At 45.4% G+C, this 21,385-nt stretch overlaps 1 protein-coding gene across 1 annotated transcript in view; it reads right to left on the bottom strand.

The window, feature by feature from the left end:
* The window catches only part of LOC102932781 (SET domain bifurcated histone lysine methyltransferase 2), a 98,064-nt gene that overhangs the window by 23,706 nt on the left and 52,973 nt on the right, over positions 1–21,385 (bottom strand). Inside the window, exons 16-20 of the mRNA XM_043545670.1 lie at positions 17,300–17,828; positions 8,638–8,770; positions 5,715–5,822; positions 4,787–4,920; positions 373–419 (exon numbers count right to left, since the gene is read on the bottom strand). Of these exons, the coding sequence (XP_043401605.1) occupies positions 373–419; positions 4,787–4,920; positions 5,715–5,822; positions 8,638–8,770; positions 17,300–17,828 (951 nt within the window). The remainder of the gene's footprint in view (positions 1–372; positions 420–4,786; positions 4,921–5,714; positions 5,823–8,637; positions 8,771–17,299; positions 17,829–21,385) is intronic.

Here is a 21,385-nt window from a genome sequence, read left to right on the forward strand (position 1 = left end):
TATAATGTTAAATACAGGGCCAGATTCTCAGCTCGTGCAAATCAATGTAGTTCTATTGAGAATCTTGTCCATAGTGTTTCTATTTTATAGTTTTAATGTTTATCTGGAAAAGCTCAGGGCAATTCTTAAATACAAAATACTTCTTAAGTAAAATTCTTTGAGTTTTCTATGCAAATACCTGGATCTCAGCCGAACCATTACTACAAGATTAGAAACACGGTTGTAACTTTTTATGAAACATGAAACCTACGATTCTATAGGGGAGTGGAGTGACACTGACTTTGTGCATATGAATTGGTGACCCACTGCAGATAATGGAGAATGCAGATTTAAAAAATAAATGAAATCAACCAAACCATTAAAGAAACTCACCATAATGATTGGTCCTTTTGCCTGGGTCATGTTTTGGACAGAACACTCTAAAACATTGGTTCAATTTTAAAAGAGAGAGAAACAGAATTAATATGTAAACAATGTTATACTAACTTTGATTTTCAAGATATTTTCCCTCTTTTCACCAGCACCTATACTAATGACACAAAAAAATCTGAACACAAAACTGAACCTGTTTAAAACTGAAATTTGAGCATTATCTTCCTCAGCTATGAAATCTGACCATGTTGAGCCTTACCGCAGGCACTTTTATAATACACACTCCTGTTATTTCATTTGTAAAGCTTGACTAGATTCAAATGCTGTTATGGTACAGTTTTGAACTAACTGCTAATCCACCATGTTCTCTTGTGACATACCCCTACCCATTGCTTAGGCAGAGTGGCCAACAGCTGCTTATTCCATTAATTTCCTTTTTACCTGATTTAGAGAGTTCAGCAATAGGGGAAAAAATCCCCGCCGCCCACAATTGTTGCAGATTTTAGGAGGGAAACATGGATGTATTATAAGAGACCAAGGACAGGTACAGTAAATAATAATCGTGTTTACCAGAAGGTGAAGAATATATTACAGTTGCTTTCCTGAAGAACACAAAACAATTGTCCACCATTTATAGAACACCTTTCTTCCAGAAGGATCCCAATGCACTTTTCAAACTGTATTACAATGCTGGAGTTATGGCTGAGATGGCCTATTTTCAGAAGCTAGCACTGAAATGTTTTGAAGAAATTATTGTCAAACACAGAGGTGCAATAATGTACTTTGCATTTTCTAGGGTTTTTTTTATCCCAGCCCTAATTTTAAAAGGTCAACATTTTGTTCTTTTATAAAAATGAGGCCTACTTTTGTATGTGCAACTACTGTGACTGTTCATTTTCTCACACAAATACCAGATGTGTGCACACTCAATAATTAAATCCAGAAAGCTAGGTATGGAATTGCACATTAAAAATAATTAGCCCTATTTATACCACAACATTTTTATTTTTTTTTAATAGCCCACAGCCCTATCTGGTTCTTTCCTAATTAACATGTTTTAAAATAAAATTAACACATTTTAACACATTTTTAATAACCAATTCACATATTTATAATCCCTCCACCCTTTATCATCCTGGTTACCCACTTCTGGAGCATTTCCAACGCTCCCGTACCGTTTCTACAAATGAGCGCCCCAAGTTATGCTAAATTCTGCAGCTGTTTTCTTTATATAGTGCCATAATGACCGCTTTTCATTTTTGTTCTATTCCATTTGCTTTCCTAATCACACTAGTCACCATGCTGATGGTTTTAAGTTCTAAATCCCCATCAGAGTCATATCCATTTAAGACATTATCCCTTTTGACACAATACTCTTTACTTTACATTTTTTCCATGCACAGTTGCATGTGTTGTCAATCCATGCCCACAGTTTTTCATGTCTCTAATTTCTCCACTCTTGGGCTGACCCTCCTAGGTTTGTGTTAGCTTCAAACTTGTGCACACTGCTGCATGTCCCTTTATGTGCATCACTGATGTATAATTAGGGCCCTGCCAAATTCACAGTCCGTTTTGGTCAGTTTCACCGCCAGGGGGTTTTAAATTAGTCAAGTTGACGTTTTCAGACTTTTACATGGTGTTGTAACCGTGGGGGTCCTGACCCAAAAGGGGGTCTGGGTGGGAGGGTTCCAAAGCTATTGTAGGGGAGTTGTGAGATTGCCTCCCTTACTTCTGCCCTGCTGCTGGCAGGGGCGCTGCATTCAGAGCTGGGCAGCCAGAGAGGAAAGCTGCTGGCCAGGTGCCCAGCTCTAAAGCCAGTGCCACCACCAGCAGTGCAGGTCACAGGGTATGGGGTGTATGTGTGTGTTACCATAGCAGGTATGGTTTTCTCAGCAGTCTCCCCTGAGTGGGGTGCTGACAGCTGGAGCTGCAGCCTCTCCGCGCGGGGCCGTGGCAGCTGGGACCGCAGCCTCTCCATACGGAGTGGTGACAGTTGGAGCCGCCAGCTTCTTGTAGCCGGGGGAGATCCTGGAGGTCAGTCTGACCCACCCCGGGAGTGGCCCTGAAGGGAAAGAGGAAGTCTCGTCCCTCCCCATCCCCAGCCGGGACTAGCAGCTGGAGCCCTGTGCAGGGTAGGCACTCCAGGCTGCATGCCAGATTTCACGGTGGAGATCAGATTTCATGGTCCATGACTCATTTTTCACAGCCATGAATTTGATAGGGCGCTATGTATAATGCAAAAAAAAAGTCTGGGTCCAATCCCCACATTTTCCCCCTCACCTTGCTCCTATCTAATCTGTATCAATGTATCATTCTTGGCCTTTCAGCCACCAATTTAGAAATTTGGTACCAATGCTATGCTCCTCAACTTAATGAGTGTTTAATGTGAGAACATACTAAAAGTCTTAAAGTCCTCATCAGTTATGTCTCACGTTTAATAGTTTTCATTGTCACAGGTCCTTGTAGAAATTAATCAAATTCTAAGCACAACTACCTCTTGATAAATTTGGAGCTATCTGATTCATTTTTTAACAGCTGTTCAATGATAGGTTTTCAGGATACAGAAATTGAATCCTGGAGTTTATTTTGGGCCAACATATTTTTTTCACACCTTCAGCTTACATCAGCCATGCTTTGTCTTCTGCTCCCAGAAAGTTTCTCTTTTAGGCTACCCTTCTTCGTCAGCTATCACTCAAAGATTCTGAACTGAGGTCTCTAGAGTGCTTTATAACTTACTAATGTTTAACAAGTTAAACATCACATCATCTCCATTTTACAGTTGGAGAAACTAAGTCTCACAGAGCTTGTCACTTGTTTAGCATCACATACCAAGCCAGTGGCAGAGACAGTTAAATTGCTACTGGAATCAGTGGGAAAGGACTATTTTTGTGCTTGTGAAACATGCCAGATTGACAGCCCTATCAAATAACCCAGTGGTGCATGTATTTTGTCATATGAAGACCCATACTGGCTGTAGTGCCTTGCCTCTTCCTGGAAGAGGTAACAATAATAAAGTCCACACCCTCAACGACAGAGTAAGCGTTAACTGTGACCATTCTTTAGCACAGAAACAGGTGCCGTGGATTCTCAGCACTCCAAACTTTACCAAAATATATTGGCAACCTCCACAGTCAGCTGCAATCCCAACATTTAGAACGATGAGGGAGAACCTCTTTTCTTTGAGCAACCAGCACCATCTCCGGCTGTAATGTTACAAAATTCTAGTATATGCGTATAACACCATTACAGTGGGGTTGGAAGGCATTTAGAAGACTTGCTCAAAGCTAATTCAATTCTGCTAGTATTGGGAACACATATGAAATATGAAAAGTTCTTTTGTATGGAGACACAAAGTTTTCCACGAGCATTCCGGGTACTGAACCGGAGGGGAAACTACCAAAGCTCTCTAATGTAGATGGTCTTAGAGAGCACGGCAGTGTCCTTGTACTGAGACTATTCACTAAAGCATGTGAACCAGGAGTAAACCTTAATTTGGGTGAAACCAATATTCCACCTTGTGGGGCAGAAAACTTTGTCTTTACTGACCAGATGGCTAATGAAAACTGCATCTCAAATTTAGCTCCATGGTCTTTTGGGATTCTGTCAGACTCATGGATATTGTCACAGGGTGGTTGTCCCTTTAAAGGGAGAAGACCCAGGAAAGAGAAATAGGGGGAATTTCCTCTTTCTGGGAAGGCCCTCATGGAGGCAGGCTGGAAAGAACCCCAGGGAGCTGGATAGCTCCTGTGGGAGGTCCTGAGATAGGGCCTGAAAGAAGCAGGGAGATCCCTGAGAGAAGCTGCCAGAGTCCCTGGGGAGGGAAGGCAGTGGGGAAGCCTGCTAAGAAAGGCCTCCAGGGAATAAGCCCTGGGAAGCAGTGCTCAGCCTAAGGTGCAAAGAAGGAACTCCAGGAGTAAGAGGTGCAGAGCACGGAACTTCAACTATAGCGTGAAGGGGCAGAAGGATCATCTGTGTGGAGGTTTATTTGCATTCTTTAGCTGGACTTTTGTTACCCTGGATGGAGACAGAACTTAAATATGACCTGGCCAGAAGGCTGGGCTGTGAAAGATAAATAGAGACAGAACATCAATGGCGCCAAAGATGTTATGGTCAATGGGTGCTAGAGACAATGACTCCTGCAGCACCACAACCTGATACCAGCATGAGCTACTACAGTGAGTGGAACCATCTATAGATTCCTGTCATTAAGTGGAGTTTTTTTCCACTGCTGTGCTAGATAGGAACATTTTTTCTACTGCTCTCAAATACACAGAGTTTCAAACATGGCTGGGTTGCGAAGGACTCTTTTGGGGGACATACACATCAATGTTTTCTGCATTTAAAAAAAAATTAACCTCTTTTCTGACAATACCACCACAACCTACAAAAAATTAGAAAATCGTTTGTTAAATACCGGTAAATTCCTTGCCCTCCATCAGTTTCTAATGCTGCATCGTCACACAGTGCACAAAAGTAGTGGTAACTCCTGCGGCAGGTTTTTATCTCGCATCCTACAGTGGCTCCTTTCTTGCGACAGAAGTTGCACATCTACAGCAGAAGGAGTTGAGTAGTTAGCAGATACAGACATTTTATAATTAGTAACTAAACTCTTATACTTGAGAGTAAATAGCTTCATCAGTGAATGTGCTTAAATCTTTAACTCTCAGCCTCCCTCTTCCTGTTCGTCACGCAAACTCACTCCTCCAAACCCCAACTCAGCCCATTTTTCAACCAACTTTCTATTATTCTCTCTGCTCTTACACAATTATATTAAAATCAGTTAATATTCTTAGAAATGACTCAATGATAGTGAGAGTATTGGGCTTCACATCTGTAAATATTTCACATTAAATTTGCTCAGTTTACAAGTATAGAGATGTTGGGAACAGTTTTCAAAAACGCCCAAGTTCCACTTTCAAAAGTGACTTCAAAAGCAAAAGGACTAGAAACTTAGCTCTCATTTAAAAAAAAAAAATCCTTTCCTTTTCTAGGTTCCACAGATCAGGAGGTTACTTATGTGTAAGCTTAGCAGGACCCAAAATCTGCCCTCTGCCAAAAAATGCCTTTTCTTAGAAAGGAACCAAAACAGCCTTAACTTCTACTGCCAGACAAAAGTGGCTATACACGTTAGGTTCCACTAAGTGCAGAAGCAGACTAATGTTTCTGACCTTCAGTTACTCTGATCTTTGGTAAGTCAGAATGACTGGGTTCTTGTATGCATTTTATTCAAGCTTCTATGTCACAAGGTCATATAAATGTCACAAACAGACTTCACAGTCTAATGTGCTCCTGTTATTACTAAAAATTATAAACAAGAAAATAATTGAAAGAAGCTGCCTTACCAGCCGCTTTCCTCTCCTGATTTCACTCTGAACTGAGGCCACATCAAACCTTGTATCCTGATTCTCTGGGTTATGCTCTTCGGATTCTACAAATCCTGAGGAATATAACTACAAATAAAACAAAAGACAGCAGTAATTAACAGAGTGACTCAGCCCGCGAGAGACTCTGATGTGTATCAGTAAGGAATGATAGAAAGTAGATGGGGCTTCAGTTCAGTGTCAGACATGAGACCTGGGCACTATAAAAAAAAAATCTGCATTTTTCATCACCCCACAAAACCCCCTAGGGGGGCGAATTTTTATTTCTTTGTTTTTAACAAACATTGTCCCATGTTGAGTGGGGGAGCACTGCTTAGCTTTTCCACCCTCCTACAAGTCAGGGCCAGTGATACTAGACTCCACCAACTGTTAAAGGAGGTTTCACATGAAGGGAACATGGCATTTTTACAGGGCTCATCAAGGAGGCCATCATCCTAGCCAGGCCCTCTTTTGCCAGTTAGCCCAGCAGGTTTGACAGAGCTCAGGATCTTTCGGGAGAGACTCAGTTGGAAGTGACAACAGAATTAACACTGGCAATGTGATACGAGGCAAAGACTGGCAATGAATTGTTGGAGAAGCAACTTAAATAGGTTGAACAGCGGCTGGAAAAATACAGCAGAAATGTATGCATGAATACCTGTTGATGTACTAGACTATGACAACAAATTAGAAGGGATAATTAATTAATTAACAACTATATTTGATTATGAGAAAACAAATGATCATACTTAAACAAAACCTAGCACCAAAACTGTTACTTAAAATACATGATAAATTTATAAGAAGACACAAAGCTTGGTCAGCTAAAGAAATAAGAACATACAGTTAGAGATAAGAAGCCACTTAGCACACATTACTATGGGTTCAGGGAGACTAGTAAAGCTGTAACAATGTTGCTAAACCAACACTGGTTTGCTTTCAAGAATCTGAATGTTTGTTTGAAACATATAACACTGTAAAATGAAAAATAAAAGTAATCGAATTAATAAAGATACAAACACAATGTAGCAAGAACAATAAGATAGCTGATCTATAAGAGGGAGAAATAAAAGAGGAGCAAAGGATTTGCGACTTATGATATCAAAAAAAGGAAAGCTCCAATTTAATGTAATAGGTATCCTACACACTAAAATATAAAGGTATAGCTGTGGAAAGTGACTGCAAAGATGGCACCTTTTAACTTAAAAGATCTGCTCTCTGTGAGTTTAAAAAATTTAATGACATTTTTTTCATATTACTTTTCTCCCGATACTACAGCAGAACAAACAAATTTAGGAAGAGGGTTCTCATAAAAGTATACAGAATAGTTAACTAAGTTCCACTGGTGGAGCCAAATTTTTCCCTTAGTTACTCCTAGCTGAGGGCAGAATATGATGTCCAGAATCTTTATTACTGGTGCTGATGTGAAAGGAGGAAAGATCCCAGGGTAAGATTGCAGGGCTAGCAGATAGAAGACAGATTTTGTTTGCAAACTGAGTAAATTTGTTCTAGAACCACAATAAACCTAGAACCTCACAAGGACATTTTTACATAGCCAATTCTTAAATTAAAACCACACTTAATTATTCCTTATATTTAAGACACACACAAGAAGCTGCCATCTTGCCACTTTGATCATGCAAATTATAGCCCTGATCCTGCAAAGACTAAGGACATGTTTACCTTTTCGCACTGTAAGGAGTCTGATTCAATTACTTCAATTGAGATTACTCACATTATATCAAATTTAGCACATGCACAAGTCTTTGCAGGATCAGCCCAGGGACTGAAGAACCCTGTTTTGCCATTCAAAATCACTGGAAGTCAAAGGATTTCAAAGTTGTTGCGAAACAAGTTCATTTTTGTTCTGAATTCTTACCTAATGTTAAGGCACTTTCTATAGTTTCTAAATTTAACAATGGCTAACCAAAATACTGAACTTGTTTTGAACTCTGAAATCCTTTGACTGCCAGGGTTTTTTTTTTTAAGTGACAAAACAGATATTTTCAGTCCTGCTTTTTTGTTGTCCTTCCTTCTACTGCCTACCCAGACCCCTGGGCCCTGTTCAGCATTGTCCTGTAACTTATGTAGCTAGTTATACCAATGAAAATTGGATGTAAAATGCTACTATTCTGATTTAGTAACATTTTACAGTCACTTTGCACTGGTGTAAAGTGACTATACAAAGAGGGAGGCAATGATGAACTGGGCTCGTTTTTACTCTTTCTACACTCCATCCCAACTCCTGAATTATTATTCTTATTCCCCTCCACCTCAATGCACCAACCATTTGGGCAAGTAAAAAAATATAACTGTCTGAAGTTCTAATCATTGGAACTCCAGAAGACCATGAAATTGTAGATCATTCACTGCCTTCTGAAATAGAGAGGGAAACAATTCTCTTTTCTTCTAGAGCAGGCTCTCAACCTTTCCAGACTACTGTATCCCTTTCAGGAGTCTGATTTGTCTTGTGTACCCCAAAGTTCCACCTCACTTAAAAACTACTTGCTTACAAAATCAGATGTAGTGTCACAGCACACTATTACTGAAAAAGTTCTTACTTTCTCATTTTTACCATATAATTATAAAGTAAATCGATCGGACCACAAATGAAATACATTTCAGTATATAGAGCAGTATAAACAAGTCAATGTGTGAAATTGTAGTTTGCACTGACTTCGCTAGTGCTTTTTATGCAGCCTATTGTAAAACTAGGCAAATATCTAGATGCGTTGATGTACCCCCTGAAGACCTCTGTGTATCCCCAGCGTACACATACCCCCAGTTGAGAACCACGGTTCTAGAGTAGACAATTATGTACAATGTCTATATTATCTTTGAAATTTTTCCTTTTGGTCCTTCTTGATTCCTTTAATAGTATTCATATATTAAGAAAAACTCTCACCAAACAATTCTGATGAACTGCAAGATTTTGCTTTTCTGCAATGTACATTATAGCACACTCTTCATCTGCTGGACAAAATGCACACTTCCTTTTTACCATCTTCTCCATTATGTGGAAGTCACCTGGAGAGAGACTGTTGAACAAAACATAAAACTGTTAATGCAACCATCCTATACCAGCTGGGAGGAATACGGAGAGTGTAGCTGGTGAGGGCCCACAGCATTTCCAGATCTAGCTTCTATTTCACTTGCATCCCAGCAGACTTTGTGCCCAGCCACTCTAGCAGTGATTGACTGGCATGAGTAAAACTTGACTTGCTGAGATAAAAACAGAATACAGGTTAGCTGCTAGAGGCTCTAGCAATTGGGATTGGAGGAATGAGAACTAGGATTTTTTTCTTGGAAAGTCACTGGTGGGAGCAGGGATCAATATGAAAACTTCCAAACTTGCTCAACAATACATAGCTCAGTGAAGAACATTTCATGCAGATACCAACAACCTTGCATGGGCTTGTGAGTCACTTCATATAATATGAAGTACCTTTAGTTTAGAAGATATTAGTCTGCTACCATCAGCACCTCAAGCTTGTTCTTTCACACATCTAACCGCAGTTGCATTAAAGTATCTGTCACAGTTTAAATAAGCAAAGTAGTACCGCCAGCTCCCACAAATATCCTCCCTGAGTTCACAGGAAAGAAGGAGGGAATGTTGTTTCTTTAATGGGATTACAGAAAAGAGATTTGCAAGTAAAAAAGGGAAAGGAAAAGACAGGAAGGTGAAATTAGATGGTTCCTCAATAACAGATGGAAGTTAGAGGTCTAGAACCACAGCCACTGAAACATTGTCAAGGCCAGCACCACCCTGGGTAATACCTATTTTTTATACACCAGAAAAATTTTAAACCCCTTGTTACAGTGAATCTCTACTCTCCTTTCTGTCCTTATCCTTCCAGTGTTTGCCTTCTCATCCTCTTTTGCCTTCCCACATTGTCTCATTTTTCTCATCTGGCAGCTGCAATAATTTTTAAAGGCCATCTGCAAATAAAAGTCATAATTCAAACTCTTTCAGTACAATGTGTCCAGTGTCCCCAAGGACCCAATAAGATGTTCATTCAACACACCAGTAATATAAACTTCACTTTTTCTGTTGTCATGCAAGTCCCCGACACTCAGATCCTCAGCAACTGCTAGTTCCCAGTAGGTGTGAAGTTTCAAGATGCTCTCTGCTGGGGATGTCACATCAGAGAGTGCTGGAGCCTATTACCTGGGAGAATGAAGAAAATCTTGTTTAATTTCTCCAGGACTGTAGGGCTTTAAATGTTTATTTTTAATACACGAGTCAGAGAGAGGCAGCATGGTCAAATACAGCACTAAGAACCAGGAACGCCTAAATTCTAATCCCAGCTGTTGACTCACATTCCATTTGTGACCTTGGGCAAGTAATTTAAGCTCAGTCTTCCCATCGGTAAAATGGAACCAGCACTGTCCACTGGATAGAGCAGTGAACTGAATCAGGAGACTGAGGGTCTATTCCTGGCTCTGCCACTGACCAGCTATGTGACCTTGGGCAAGTTACTTCACACCTCTGTGCCTCTGGTTCCCCTCCCACCCATTTCTGACTTGTCTATTTAGATTGTAAACTCTTTGGGGGAGGGACTGTTTCTCACTATTTGTCTGCACACTGGGGCCTGATCTCAGCTGGGGACTCTAGATGCTACCTTATTACAAATAATTAATAAAAAGTAGGAAAGGGTTAAAAAGAGAAGTAGGCATAGGTTAAAATACAAAGAGAAGTCACACAAAGGCTAACCACAGTCAAAAAGGCAAAAGGGCCTGGATAAAAACAAATGCCACACCCAGAAGGGATAACAGGAAAAAGAGAGAAAAGGGTTTGTGCTGCATCCCTCCTGTTCCTGTATGTTGTCCACTTACGGCTAGATCCTGGAACTGGATCTGTGTGGGTACATGGGTCTACCTGTGTGGATCCAGTTGTAGGATCTAGCTCTTAGACAGTAAGGCAATGGTGGGCAACCTGTGGCCCTTGGGCCGCAGTAAGGTCTTTGGGGAGGGTTCGTCTTCTTACAGGTCTATGGAGTACACAGAACACTGTTGGGCATTATGTAAATAACAGCACTACCTCCATCTTGCTAAGTCTTATGAAGACGAAAATTCCTACATAAGTGCTAAATATTATTTGTTAATCTATAGACTGAAAAGCACTTTGCAATAATGTAAAACGAAACTGCAGAATAATAATGAGGATGGCTCTCTTGTAATTGTTCATGGGGCACTGGGAGTCAAGAGGTCTGGGTTCTTTTCCTGGCTCTGACACAGACTTGCGCACGTCACTTAACCTTTCTGTGCTTCAGTTCCCCCTGTGTAAGATGGTGATAATTATACTTCACAGGGTCAATTCATTAAGAGACATCATCAAACTGAAACTGGTCATTTTCAGCAAAAGGAAGTAAAGCAGCTTTGTACTATCCCCAAGTTCCTTTGCAAAAATATTTCTTCATTACTTTTTTTAACCAGTTGTTCCTATTTTTGATGGTTTTTTTCTGTTACTATCAAAAAACCCCAAACAGGAGTGTGCATGCAGGTACAGAAGTTGCTTCTTTTACATGGGAGGAACACACATGTAATGGAAGCAGCTGGAGGCAAGTGATAATTCTCGGCTCTGGCTGTTTCTCCTCTACCTTGTGGAGGGGAACTCCAGCTGCTGCTCCCCTTGTCTATGGCTTTTGAAGGGTTTCCAGCCTGAACTATCCTTGCGGCTCTATATGTGGGTTAAGGATCTCCAATCCACACAGTCCCAATGAAGTGACTGAGGGTGGAAGTAACAGTCCCTGCTGCTCCTCCAAGCTCCATTTAGGAGTGGAAGACAACTTACATGGCTCAGTACAGGTAGTCTGAAGATAACCTGCTGATCATTCCTCTGCTTGCTTCCCACCTGCTATGAGACTGATATATTTTAAAAGGCAAACCATTACATCTGTATGTAAAAAATTTGTGTGTGTGTGTGTCCTCTGTGCCTGATCCCCAGAAGATATGAGTCTGTTACAGCTCTTAGCTTCAGAACCTGACTCTTTAGCTCAACTGCAAGATATTTAATAGATTCCAAGGCCAGAAAGGACCACTGTGATCATTCTAGTCTGACCTTCTGTAAAACACAGACCAAAGAGCTTCCGCAAAATAATTCCTAGAGCACATCTTTTAGAAAGTTACTATAAGGCACGTTTTCTAGTCCTTTACTCATTCTCATGGCTCTTCTCTGAACGCTCTCCAATTTATCAACATCCTTCTTGAATTGTGGGCACCAGAACTGGACACAGTATTCTAGCAGTGGTCATACCAACGCCAAATACAGAGGTAAAATAATGTCTTTACTCCTACTCAAGATTCGCCTGTTTATACATCCCAGGATTGCATTAGCTCTTTTGGCCACAGTGTTGCATTGAGAGCTCATGTTTAAGGCTATGTTTTAGTCTAGGGTATTTTTAGTAAAAGTCATGGACAGGACACGGGCAGTAACCAAAATTCACGGCCCATGACCTGTCCATGACTTTTACTATATACCCCTGAGTAAAACTTGTTGGGGGGAGGCAGCTGGGGGGGAGGCAGCTAGGGGCGGCACAGATGCTGGGGGGGCAGCTTGGGGGATGCCATGGGTCCGGGGAGGGGGGCGCAGCCTGGGGGGGGGGCACCATGGGTTCTTGGGAGGGGTAGCCAGGGGGGGTGTTTGTGCCGCGAGTACTGGTGGGGAGGGGCTGGGGCAGGTTCCCTAGCTGGTTCCTGGGAAGCAACAAACTCCAGCACCTAGCTCCACATGCTGCCTCCTCTCTGCCCCAAGCCCCGGTTCTGCAGCTCCCATTGACAGGGAACCGCGGCCAATGGGAGCTGCGGGGGCGGTGCCTGTGGGCGGAGGCAGCACGCGGAGCTAGGAGCTGAGGGAGGCCGAGTTCCTGTTGCCCTTCCAGGGAGCCCCACCCCAGGAAAGCACCACCCCGCACCACAGCCCTGAGCCCCCCCCATGCCCAAACTCCTGCTGCTGGGGGGCGGGCCCAAGACTGCCCCAGCAGCGGCTGGTGTGCCTGGCTCGGTGGCTGCCCAGGCTGCTCAGGCAGCTCCTGGGCCACCCACGCGGGCTGCTGCAGAAGTCATGGAGGTCACGGAAAGCCCCAGAACCTGGGACGTTTGTGGCCTCCGTGACAGACACAGAGCCTTACTCATCTTCAGCTGATTATCCACCACAACCTCCCAATTCTTTTTCAGAGATGCTGTTTCCCTGGACAGAGTCCCCCAGTCTATAAGTCGGGCCTATGTTCTTTGTAAATGTACATATCGAGGAACATTTAGCCATATTAAACCACAGTTTACTTGCACCCAGCTTAACAAGTGATCCAGATCAGGGGTTCTCAACCTTTTCCTTGCGGAGGCCCCCCTCAACATCCTAAAAAAGCTCCAGGTCCCAGCGGGGTCTAGGAGGGACTCAGGGCTCCGGGCCTGGGGGGCGCCTTGGGCATAGGCATAGTTTAACTTCTATTTTTGGGTGGGGGGGGGGGGCAAGGGCTGACGGGACTTGAGCCAGCTCCACACAGTGGGGTCCAGAGAGGGAGCGCCATCTCCACCCCGACTCACTCAGGAGGTCTCCCAGCCTATCTGGGCTGTGGAGGGACACAACCAAAAAACGTAACTCAAAGGGGGAATTCAGTTCAGAAAGTCTGAAAACCGCTCAGGGTGCAGGGAGCGGGTAGCTAGGGGATGTGTGAAATGAGGGGTGCAGCTCAGGGTGAAGGGAGGGGATAGCTAGGGACTGTGTGCAGGCAATGAGGTAGCTAGGAGCTGTGTAGGGGTGGGGGGCTCCCAGTGAGTCTCCCAGCTTCAGTGGGGGGCAGGGGCTCCTAGCTTCAGCCCCCGGCTGCTCCTGGCTTGGGCAGGGGGAGCGGGAAGGTTTGCTGGCTTCATTCCCACGACATTCCTGGCTTTGGGGGTGCCAGTGTAGTGGCACAAACTGCTCTGCTACACTGGTGTCAGCCCCACACTGCTCCCAGCTTTGTGGGGGTGGGAGGAGAGGCACCGGCTTCAGCCCCATACCACTCCCAGCTTTGAGGGGGGGCTGGCTTCAGCCCTGTGCTGCTTCCAGCTTCAGCGCCAGGGCTTGAGGCTCCGGGTTTCAGCCACAGGGCCCCGCAGCACCCCTGAAAAGGCTCACGGACCCCCAGTGGGCCACAGACCCTCAGTTGAGAACCGCTGATCCAGATCACTCTGAATCAGTGACCTATCTTATTCATTATTTAGCGATCCCCTAATTTTTGTGTCATCTGCAAATTTTATGATTTTGTATTTTCTTCCAGGTCATCAATAAAAATGTTAAACAGTATAGGCCCAAGAACTGATCCCTTCGGTACCCCACTGGAAACACACCCACCGTGGGAAGGGATAGCTCAGTGGCCTGCTAAACCCAGGGTGTGAGTTCAATCCTTGAGGAGGCCATTTAGGGATCTGGGGCAAAAAATTGGGGATTGGTCCTGCTTTGAGCAGGGGGTTGGACTAGATGACCTCCTGAGGTGATATTCTATGACTTGGGGATGATTTCCCATTAAATAATTTTGAGATCTATCAGTTACCCAGTTTTTAATCCATTTAATGTGTGCCATGTTAATTTTATATCATTATAGCTTTTTAATCAAAATGTTGTGTGGTGCCAAGTCAAAAGCCTTACAGAAGTCTAAGTGTATTATGTCAGCACTATTACCTTTATCAACCACACGTGTAATCTCATCCTAAAGAGATATCAAGTTAGTTTGACAGGATCTGTTTTCCATATACCCATGTTGATTTGAATTAATTATGCTACCCGCCTTTAATTCTTTATTAATCAAGTCCCGTATCACCCACTCCATTACTGTGCCCAAGATTGATGTCAGGCTGACAGATTTATAATACCTTCTTTACCCTTTTTAAAAAATTGTCATATTAGCTTTCTTCCAGTCTTCTGGACCTTCCCCAGTGCCCTAAAACTTACTGAAAATCAACATTAATAGTCCAGTGCACTCCTCAGTCAGCTCTTTTAAAACTCTTAGGTGCACATTATTTGGACATGCTGATTTCAAAATATCAAATTCTATATAACATTCTACAGAGATACTAGTGGAATGGAAAGAGTGTTATCACAATATGATGAGTCTGTATCATGTTTTTTCCCCCAAATACAGAACAAAAATATTTATTGGACACTTCTTCCTTTTCTGCATTATTATTGAAAACTTTACTATTTCCATCTAATAATGGACCAATACCATTGTCAGGATTCTCTTTGTTCCTAATATATTTTAATAACTGCTTGTTATTGTCCTTATCTTTGCTGGCCATAGATTTCCCCTTGTGCCCCTTTGGTTCCCATATTGATTTTCTACAATTCCTAACTTCTGATTTATATTCATAAATATCAACTTTCTCTGTCTTTTATTTGTTTATATATGTTATAGCTGCCTTCACTTCTCCTCTAAACCAAGTTGTTTTTTTAACCAGCACAACCTTCTTGCTCAGTTGTGGGATTGTGGCTTTTTGGGCATCTAGTAAGGTATTCTTAAATGATTCCCAACTATCATTCACAGTTTTCTGATTAAATTCCTTCCTCCCGACTAATTTGACTTCTATTTATTTTAACTTTGTGAAACTGGCCTTATAAAAGCACCAAGTATATATATTACTGGTCTGGACTTTATTCTGCTTGCACAGAATGTGATCAAGTCATGATCACTAGTACCTAAGCTACCATTAATTTTTAGTTCTGTGATCAGTTCCTCTTTAATTGTTAGGAAAAGGTCTAATAAAGAATTCCCTCATGTAAGCTCCAGCACTTTTGTGTTAGGAAATTGTCATATATAATGTTCAGAAATTCTAAGGATACCCCATGATCATGCATTTCCCCCCCTACACATTATAGATAGGTGCGTAAAGAGGTGATTGTCCTGTTCCTTACTGTGACTTAGTGGTCTTTAGCAGACATCAACTAATCCCCATCTTGTGCTTTATGTGTTAGGACATCACTTTCTTCTGAGTTAACAGTGACTCAGAAATAGATAATACCATTTTTTATATAGATTGTCATTCCCCTTCCCCTTTTTCCCACTCAATCCTTCCAAAATAGATTATAAACATTGATTTTAACATTCCAATCATGTGACTCATCCCACCAAGTTTCAATAGTACCAACTGAATTTATGCTCACAAATGAGCAATTCCAATTCCTCATTTGTTACCCAGGCTCCTAGCATTGGGGGATATGCAATTCAGTAATTTCTTCTCTTTGTGTCCTTTGGTTCTTTGATTAATCTTATTCTCATCATCTAAATTTTTGTGCTGAGAGCTCATATCTTCCCTCTTTTTACTCTCCCCTTTTGCTATTAGTTTAACACCCACCTGGCTACTCTAGCCAGTCTGTACCTGAGTCTGGTCTCTCTTCTAGCAAGGAGAGGACCAAAAACCTATTCTGTTAGCGCTGAAATTCCTCAGTTCAATACCATGTGTTGGCCAAGATTCTGGTTGTCACACTAACACAGCATCCTCTATTTATTTACTACTTCAAATTTCAGAAATACTGCTATGTAGACATCAAAACACGAGCAGCTCCCTGTTATTGTGGGACTGTTAAATGCCATATTTCAGAGCCTGAGGCAAAAGGATGCATATGAACTCCACTCAGAGCATGAGGATAATGTCATCCCTTGCTAGTCAGAGAAAGGAAATGAAACTGATCATCAGCAAAAGTGAAACTGTCTCTGCCCCACCTGCTGTTGACTGCACAAAACAAACAAATGGGGGGGGGGCCAACAAAAAAGAGAAAGTTGTTTTTTTCTGATCTCTTCCAGTTCTGGTTAATTTCTGTATCATTTGTAATCGCAGTGAGTCAGTATCTTCTAGACTTTGCTGTGGTTTTGAACTGACTGAGTCTCCATGCTGCAGATGTGAAAATTCCTGATTTGTTTTAAATAGATGTGTAAAATATCAGCCCCATCATCACAGTAAGAGACTGGGGGAGTGCATTTGATACCTAGGTCCACGGCAGGATTTCCAAGCAGCTGTGCGCCAAGCACTTTGACACCCCAACGTGGCATGGCATCGTGGCACCCAGCGAAGTGTGCGAGGGGTGTTATAGAGCACCGCAAGAGGTGCTAGGGGCGTGTTATGATGCCCAGTGAGTGGGGCGCTTTGTGATGCTCCTCGAGGGGTGATGTGGAGCGTGGCAAGGCGTGCGTTATGGTGCACAGCGAGGGCTGCAACATGGCACATGGCAGGGGGTGGAGGTGCGAGGGGCGTGTTGTGTCGCAGGCATCACCCTGACAAGCTCCCTGCACGCTGAGTCCCACCCAGGCTGGGTGGAGGGGCCGGTGGGAGGAGGCCTGCTTGGCCCAGGGTCCCCTGGGGCAGGTGAGGGTCGGTCAGCATGTCTCCGCCCCGCCTGAGGGCCAGCACGCCCAGCCTGCCCCATGCTAAGGGTCCCTCCCCTGCCAGCCCCACCGCTCACCGGAAGGCAGGGGGGGAACGGCCCATTCGCTGCAGCCGTGGGGGGGATGGGAATCAGTCATTACCGAGGGTGCACAAAGCGGGGCGCAGGAGGGCACAGCCCAGACCCCGCCCCCTATCCCAATGGTACTTACCACCGGGGGTGGGGGAGGAGAGAATCATTCGCCGCCTGAGCTGCTGCTTCTGCCTCAACACAGGGCACGATCCTAGAAACTCCCGAAGGGGTGGGGGGGAGGAGGGGCCAGAAAATGGGCGTGCCCGGCTGGGAGAGCCTCGGACCGACCCGGCTCGCTCCCTGGGACTGAGCATGTGCCAAGCATCTGCTCAAGTGCGCATGCTCGCTAACCGCCGCCGAAGCCGCTGAACCTGACGGTGCCCTCGCTTCCTGCCTGACGCGATATGGGGCCGCGGAGGGGCGGGGTGAGGCGTGGCGAGGCTGCGCCAGCTTCCTACCTTCGCGGGCTGGGACGGTCCGAAGCGGCGGGTTCGAATCCCGGGTGGCGCCAGCTGCGATGGGGGCAGCCCGGCGGACGCCGCCGCCGCCCAGGCTGTAGGCTGATGTGTGGCGCGCTGTTGCCGTGCCCCGGCCTGGGGGTTGAGGCGAGCTTGCTCGGGGCCGCTGCCGAGCGGACGCTGCCTCTGGGGGTGCAGGGGACTCCTCGCCTTAGTGAGGACGCAGGAGGCGGATCTTGCCAATCTCTCGCCTTCACCTTGCCGGTGAAATCCCGCGCTGGGGGGGTCCCGGCCCGGCTGATGCGGGAGTCACCTGAGCGCTCTGCTGGGGGCTTGGGCCACTTTCAGCAGCGCAAGCTGGTGGGAGCCGATGTAAAAGGCTCAGACAATCATGAGGGTTTGTTTTTTTTTAATATATATGGGTTATTTTGGGTTGCCTTCTGGGCGCTGAGCTGGCAGGCTGCCCTTGTTCACGTTTTCAGGCTCTTCTCTGTAGCCATGAATGACTGAAACATACTTTTTTGTTTTTTTCTAACTGAAAGCAGAGAGTCTCATTCAATCTCTTGCTCTCAGGACCTGGGGCTTTAAGAAACACCATGACATGTAATAAAATTGTGAGCGAGGCACCCTAGGGTGGTCCGTTGGGTCCAGTGCATAACAGCTTGGCTACAGGAATAAGGAGCACGTGGCTTTTCAGTGGCAGAGCGGCTGGCTGGTGTTTGAGTCTTTGCATTGCAGGCATCCATGGACCCTTCCTGGGGAGGGGCTGGAGCTGACGCTGCTTGATGCCCAAGAAAAGCCCACCCGCCGCCAGCCAAAACTATGGCTTATATTCAGTTATAATCCCGATAAAAAATTAGCAGGAACTTCAAACCAAAATTAGACAAATTAAGGAGTCAGGCCATTAACGCAGTTCAGCCGTGCACACTGGAATGTATGAAGATGACATTGTGACGACTTGGGAACCGCTATACGATCTGTGAATTCTGTGTGAGATGAGGAACTCTCTGTGTGTATCTGTACCAAGCAGCAAACTCATTTTGAATGTGCTGCCCCTTTGCTGCCTCTGTTGTCTGTTTGCCTCCATGGTAGACTAAGGCCTTGTCTACACGACACAGTTTTGTCAACTTTCATTGACAAAATAGTGGAGGTGTACACGCTGAAATGCTCCTCCTACCGATGTAACTACTCTGCTATGCCGACATAATAAAACCTCCTCGATGAGCAGCATAGAGTTTTTTGCAACTCAGTTAAAGTGACGCAGTGTCAGTGTAGACACCTCACTTGGTTGTGTCACCTAAATTGGCCTTCTGGGGGTTTTCCACAATGCCCATTGTGACCACTTTGGTCAGCAGTTTGAACTCTGCTGCCCTGAAGGTACACAGGTACGTGCCCCTCCTCTGTTTAAAGGCCTGGGGATTTTTAAAATTCTTCTTCCGTGATTGCCAGCAGCAATCTTGAATGGCAGACAGCAGTGCAGGCATCACTCTCTGTTTTGCAGCTCATGAAATACTGCAGGACTAGCCCCGTTTGCATAGGCGGTGGGTGAACCCCCGCTTTGGGGAGACTAGCCCGCCCCTTCTGCCCAAGCTCCCCCCTACTCCATAGCCCTGAAACCCCACCCCCAAAACAGGAGGAGCCCTAAGGTGCCCCGGCCTGCCTGGCCACCCCAGCCACACCGGGCCGAGCTGCTGGCCCCCCTGACACCTTCCCACCGGAGCGCCAGGCCAAGCTGCCTGCCGGCCCCCATCCCAAGTGCTAGGCTGGCCACTGTGCCAGGCTGAGTTGCTGCCCCCCCCCACAGTAGCGCCAGGCTGAGCCGCCAGCCCCCCTGCCCCTGATGGCCTCCCCAGCTGAGGTCTCCCCCTTCCCCCCCCCCCCAGTGCTGGGCCAAGCCGCCAGGCCAAGCTGCCAATCCCCTCAAGTGCCGGGCTGGCCCCAGCGCCAGACCAAGCCACCAGCCCCCCAGCTGAGCCACTGGCTTCCCCGAGTACCAGCCCAGCCCCAGCACTGGGCTGAGCTGACGTCTCCCACCCCGAAAGCCCTTCAGCCAAGCCGCTGGCACCCCAAGAGCCAGGCCAAGCCACCGGCCTCCCCGCCCCTGAAGGCCCTCCCCTGGCCGAGCTCCTGGTCCCCAGCGCCAGGCCGGCCCCCCCAAGCACTGGGTCCCCTTGCCCCTGAAGGCCCCCCATCCCAGCCAAACCATCAACCCCAGTGCCCAGTTGAGCCTCTTCACTCCCCCGCCTGCCGCTGGCTCTCCACGTCCCTCTTCATTTCCCCATACCTGAGGAGGAGGGACGCAGTGAGCAGCAGGGACCTCCGGAGGTGGGAGTGGAGTGGAGGAGACATGGCAGGCACAGGCAGCAGCAGCAGGTGTTGGGGGTTTGGGGAAGGGGCAGGGCCACTGCAGCCCAAGTGTCTGGCGGCGGGTCAGCAGCAGTGCCAGGGAAGGCTAAGGCTTCCCTGGCCTATTATACCCGCCACCCATGGGCACTGGACTGGAACTATTGTTTTTACTCTTGTTAAAGTCTGATCCCATTTCGTGCCAAGTGGTGTCTGGGGTTCAGCTGGAGCTGATAGAGGTGGCGATGTCATCTGGGTCCCTCTCTGGCCTAGTCTAGTCAGGACATCTCTCAGGAGTAGAATGACAAAGGCCCGGGGTCCCAGGAGATGGTGAGGCTTCCTTCAGTAGCCTCTGTCTTCTTATTTTCCCTCCCATCCCAAGTCTCTTTCTTTAAGGACCCAAAAAGGGAGTGGTGGGTGATATAGTCCATCCCCTCATTAATTTGTCTACAATTAGGCCTAGTTTCCAACACACCAGTTCATTAATTTCTAGACCCACATTTTGTTTACCAAGGATGATCTCAGCACAGTCCTTGGGTTATAGCAATAGGCTTCTTTGTTTGGACTAATTCCATTTTTCAGTCTAGTTTTCTTGCCCTTGTTCCCATTAACGTTTTTATTATAGGTTACTGTGACATCTTATGATCTTATATTCACTTATTACCATTGAACTCACAGTTAGAGTACATTTGTAGACCCAATTAGCAGAACAGGTCAAACAAACAAATTCCTGTCATTTTTCTCCTGTCATCACATCATTCATCTGGCTTTTGCAAGCCAATGCCATTTTCAAACTGCTGTCAGGCAGTGTGGAGGCAATATTGCTGAGCACCACTATCCTGATGGTTATAAACACACATAGCAGTTGTGCAGCAAGATGGCTTTGGATGACTTGGGAAATAGCTATGGCAGTGCCACAGTGATATGGGATGAGGAAGACAAAATCTAGTAGTTACTTTTTGCATGAACTTTTCCTGGAGGGCTTTACTCAGTGGACTTTTCCTTCTGGCCTTGGTCAGCTACCACTGATTGTTGGAATAGGATAGTGATGTACAACTGGGATGACAAGCAGTGGCAGCAGAAGTTCAGGCTGACAAAGGCTACTCTTCTTGAAATCTATGTGGCACTCATGCTGGAGCTGCAGGGGTGGTACACCAATATGAAAGCTCCCCATCAGTATGGAGAAGCGCATGATCATTGCTGTCTAGAAGCTCACCATTCCTGATTACTACTGGTCAGTAGCTAACCAGTTTGGTGTTGGCAGGTCAGCTATCGAGGATATTGTCATGGAGTTGTGTTCTGCTACCCCCAGGCATAAAGCTTGGCAATGCACAGAAGGATATTGATGGATTTGCATGGCTGGGGTTCCTGAATTATATTGAGGCCAATGATGAGATCCAAGTGCCTATTCTTTGCCCCTACGA

Source organism: Chelonia mydas, chromosome 1 (genome assembly GCF_015237465.2).
Source record: "Chelonia mydas isolate rCheMyd1 chromosome 1, rCheMyd1.pri.v2, whole genome shotgun sequence".
In the NCBI taxonomy this organism is placed as follows: Eukaryota; Metazoa; Chordata; order Testudines; family Cheloniidae; genus Chelonia; species Chelonia mydas.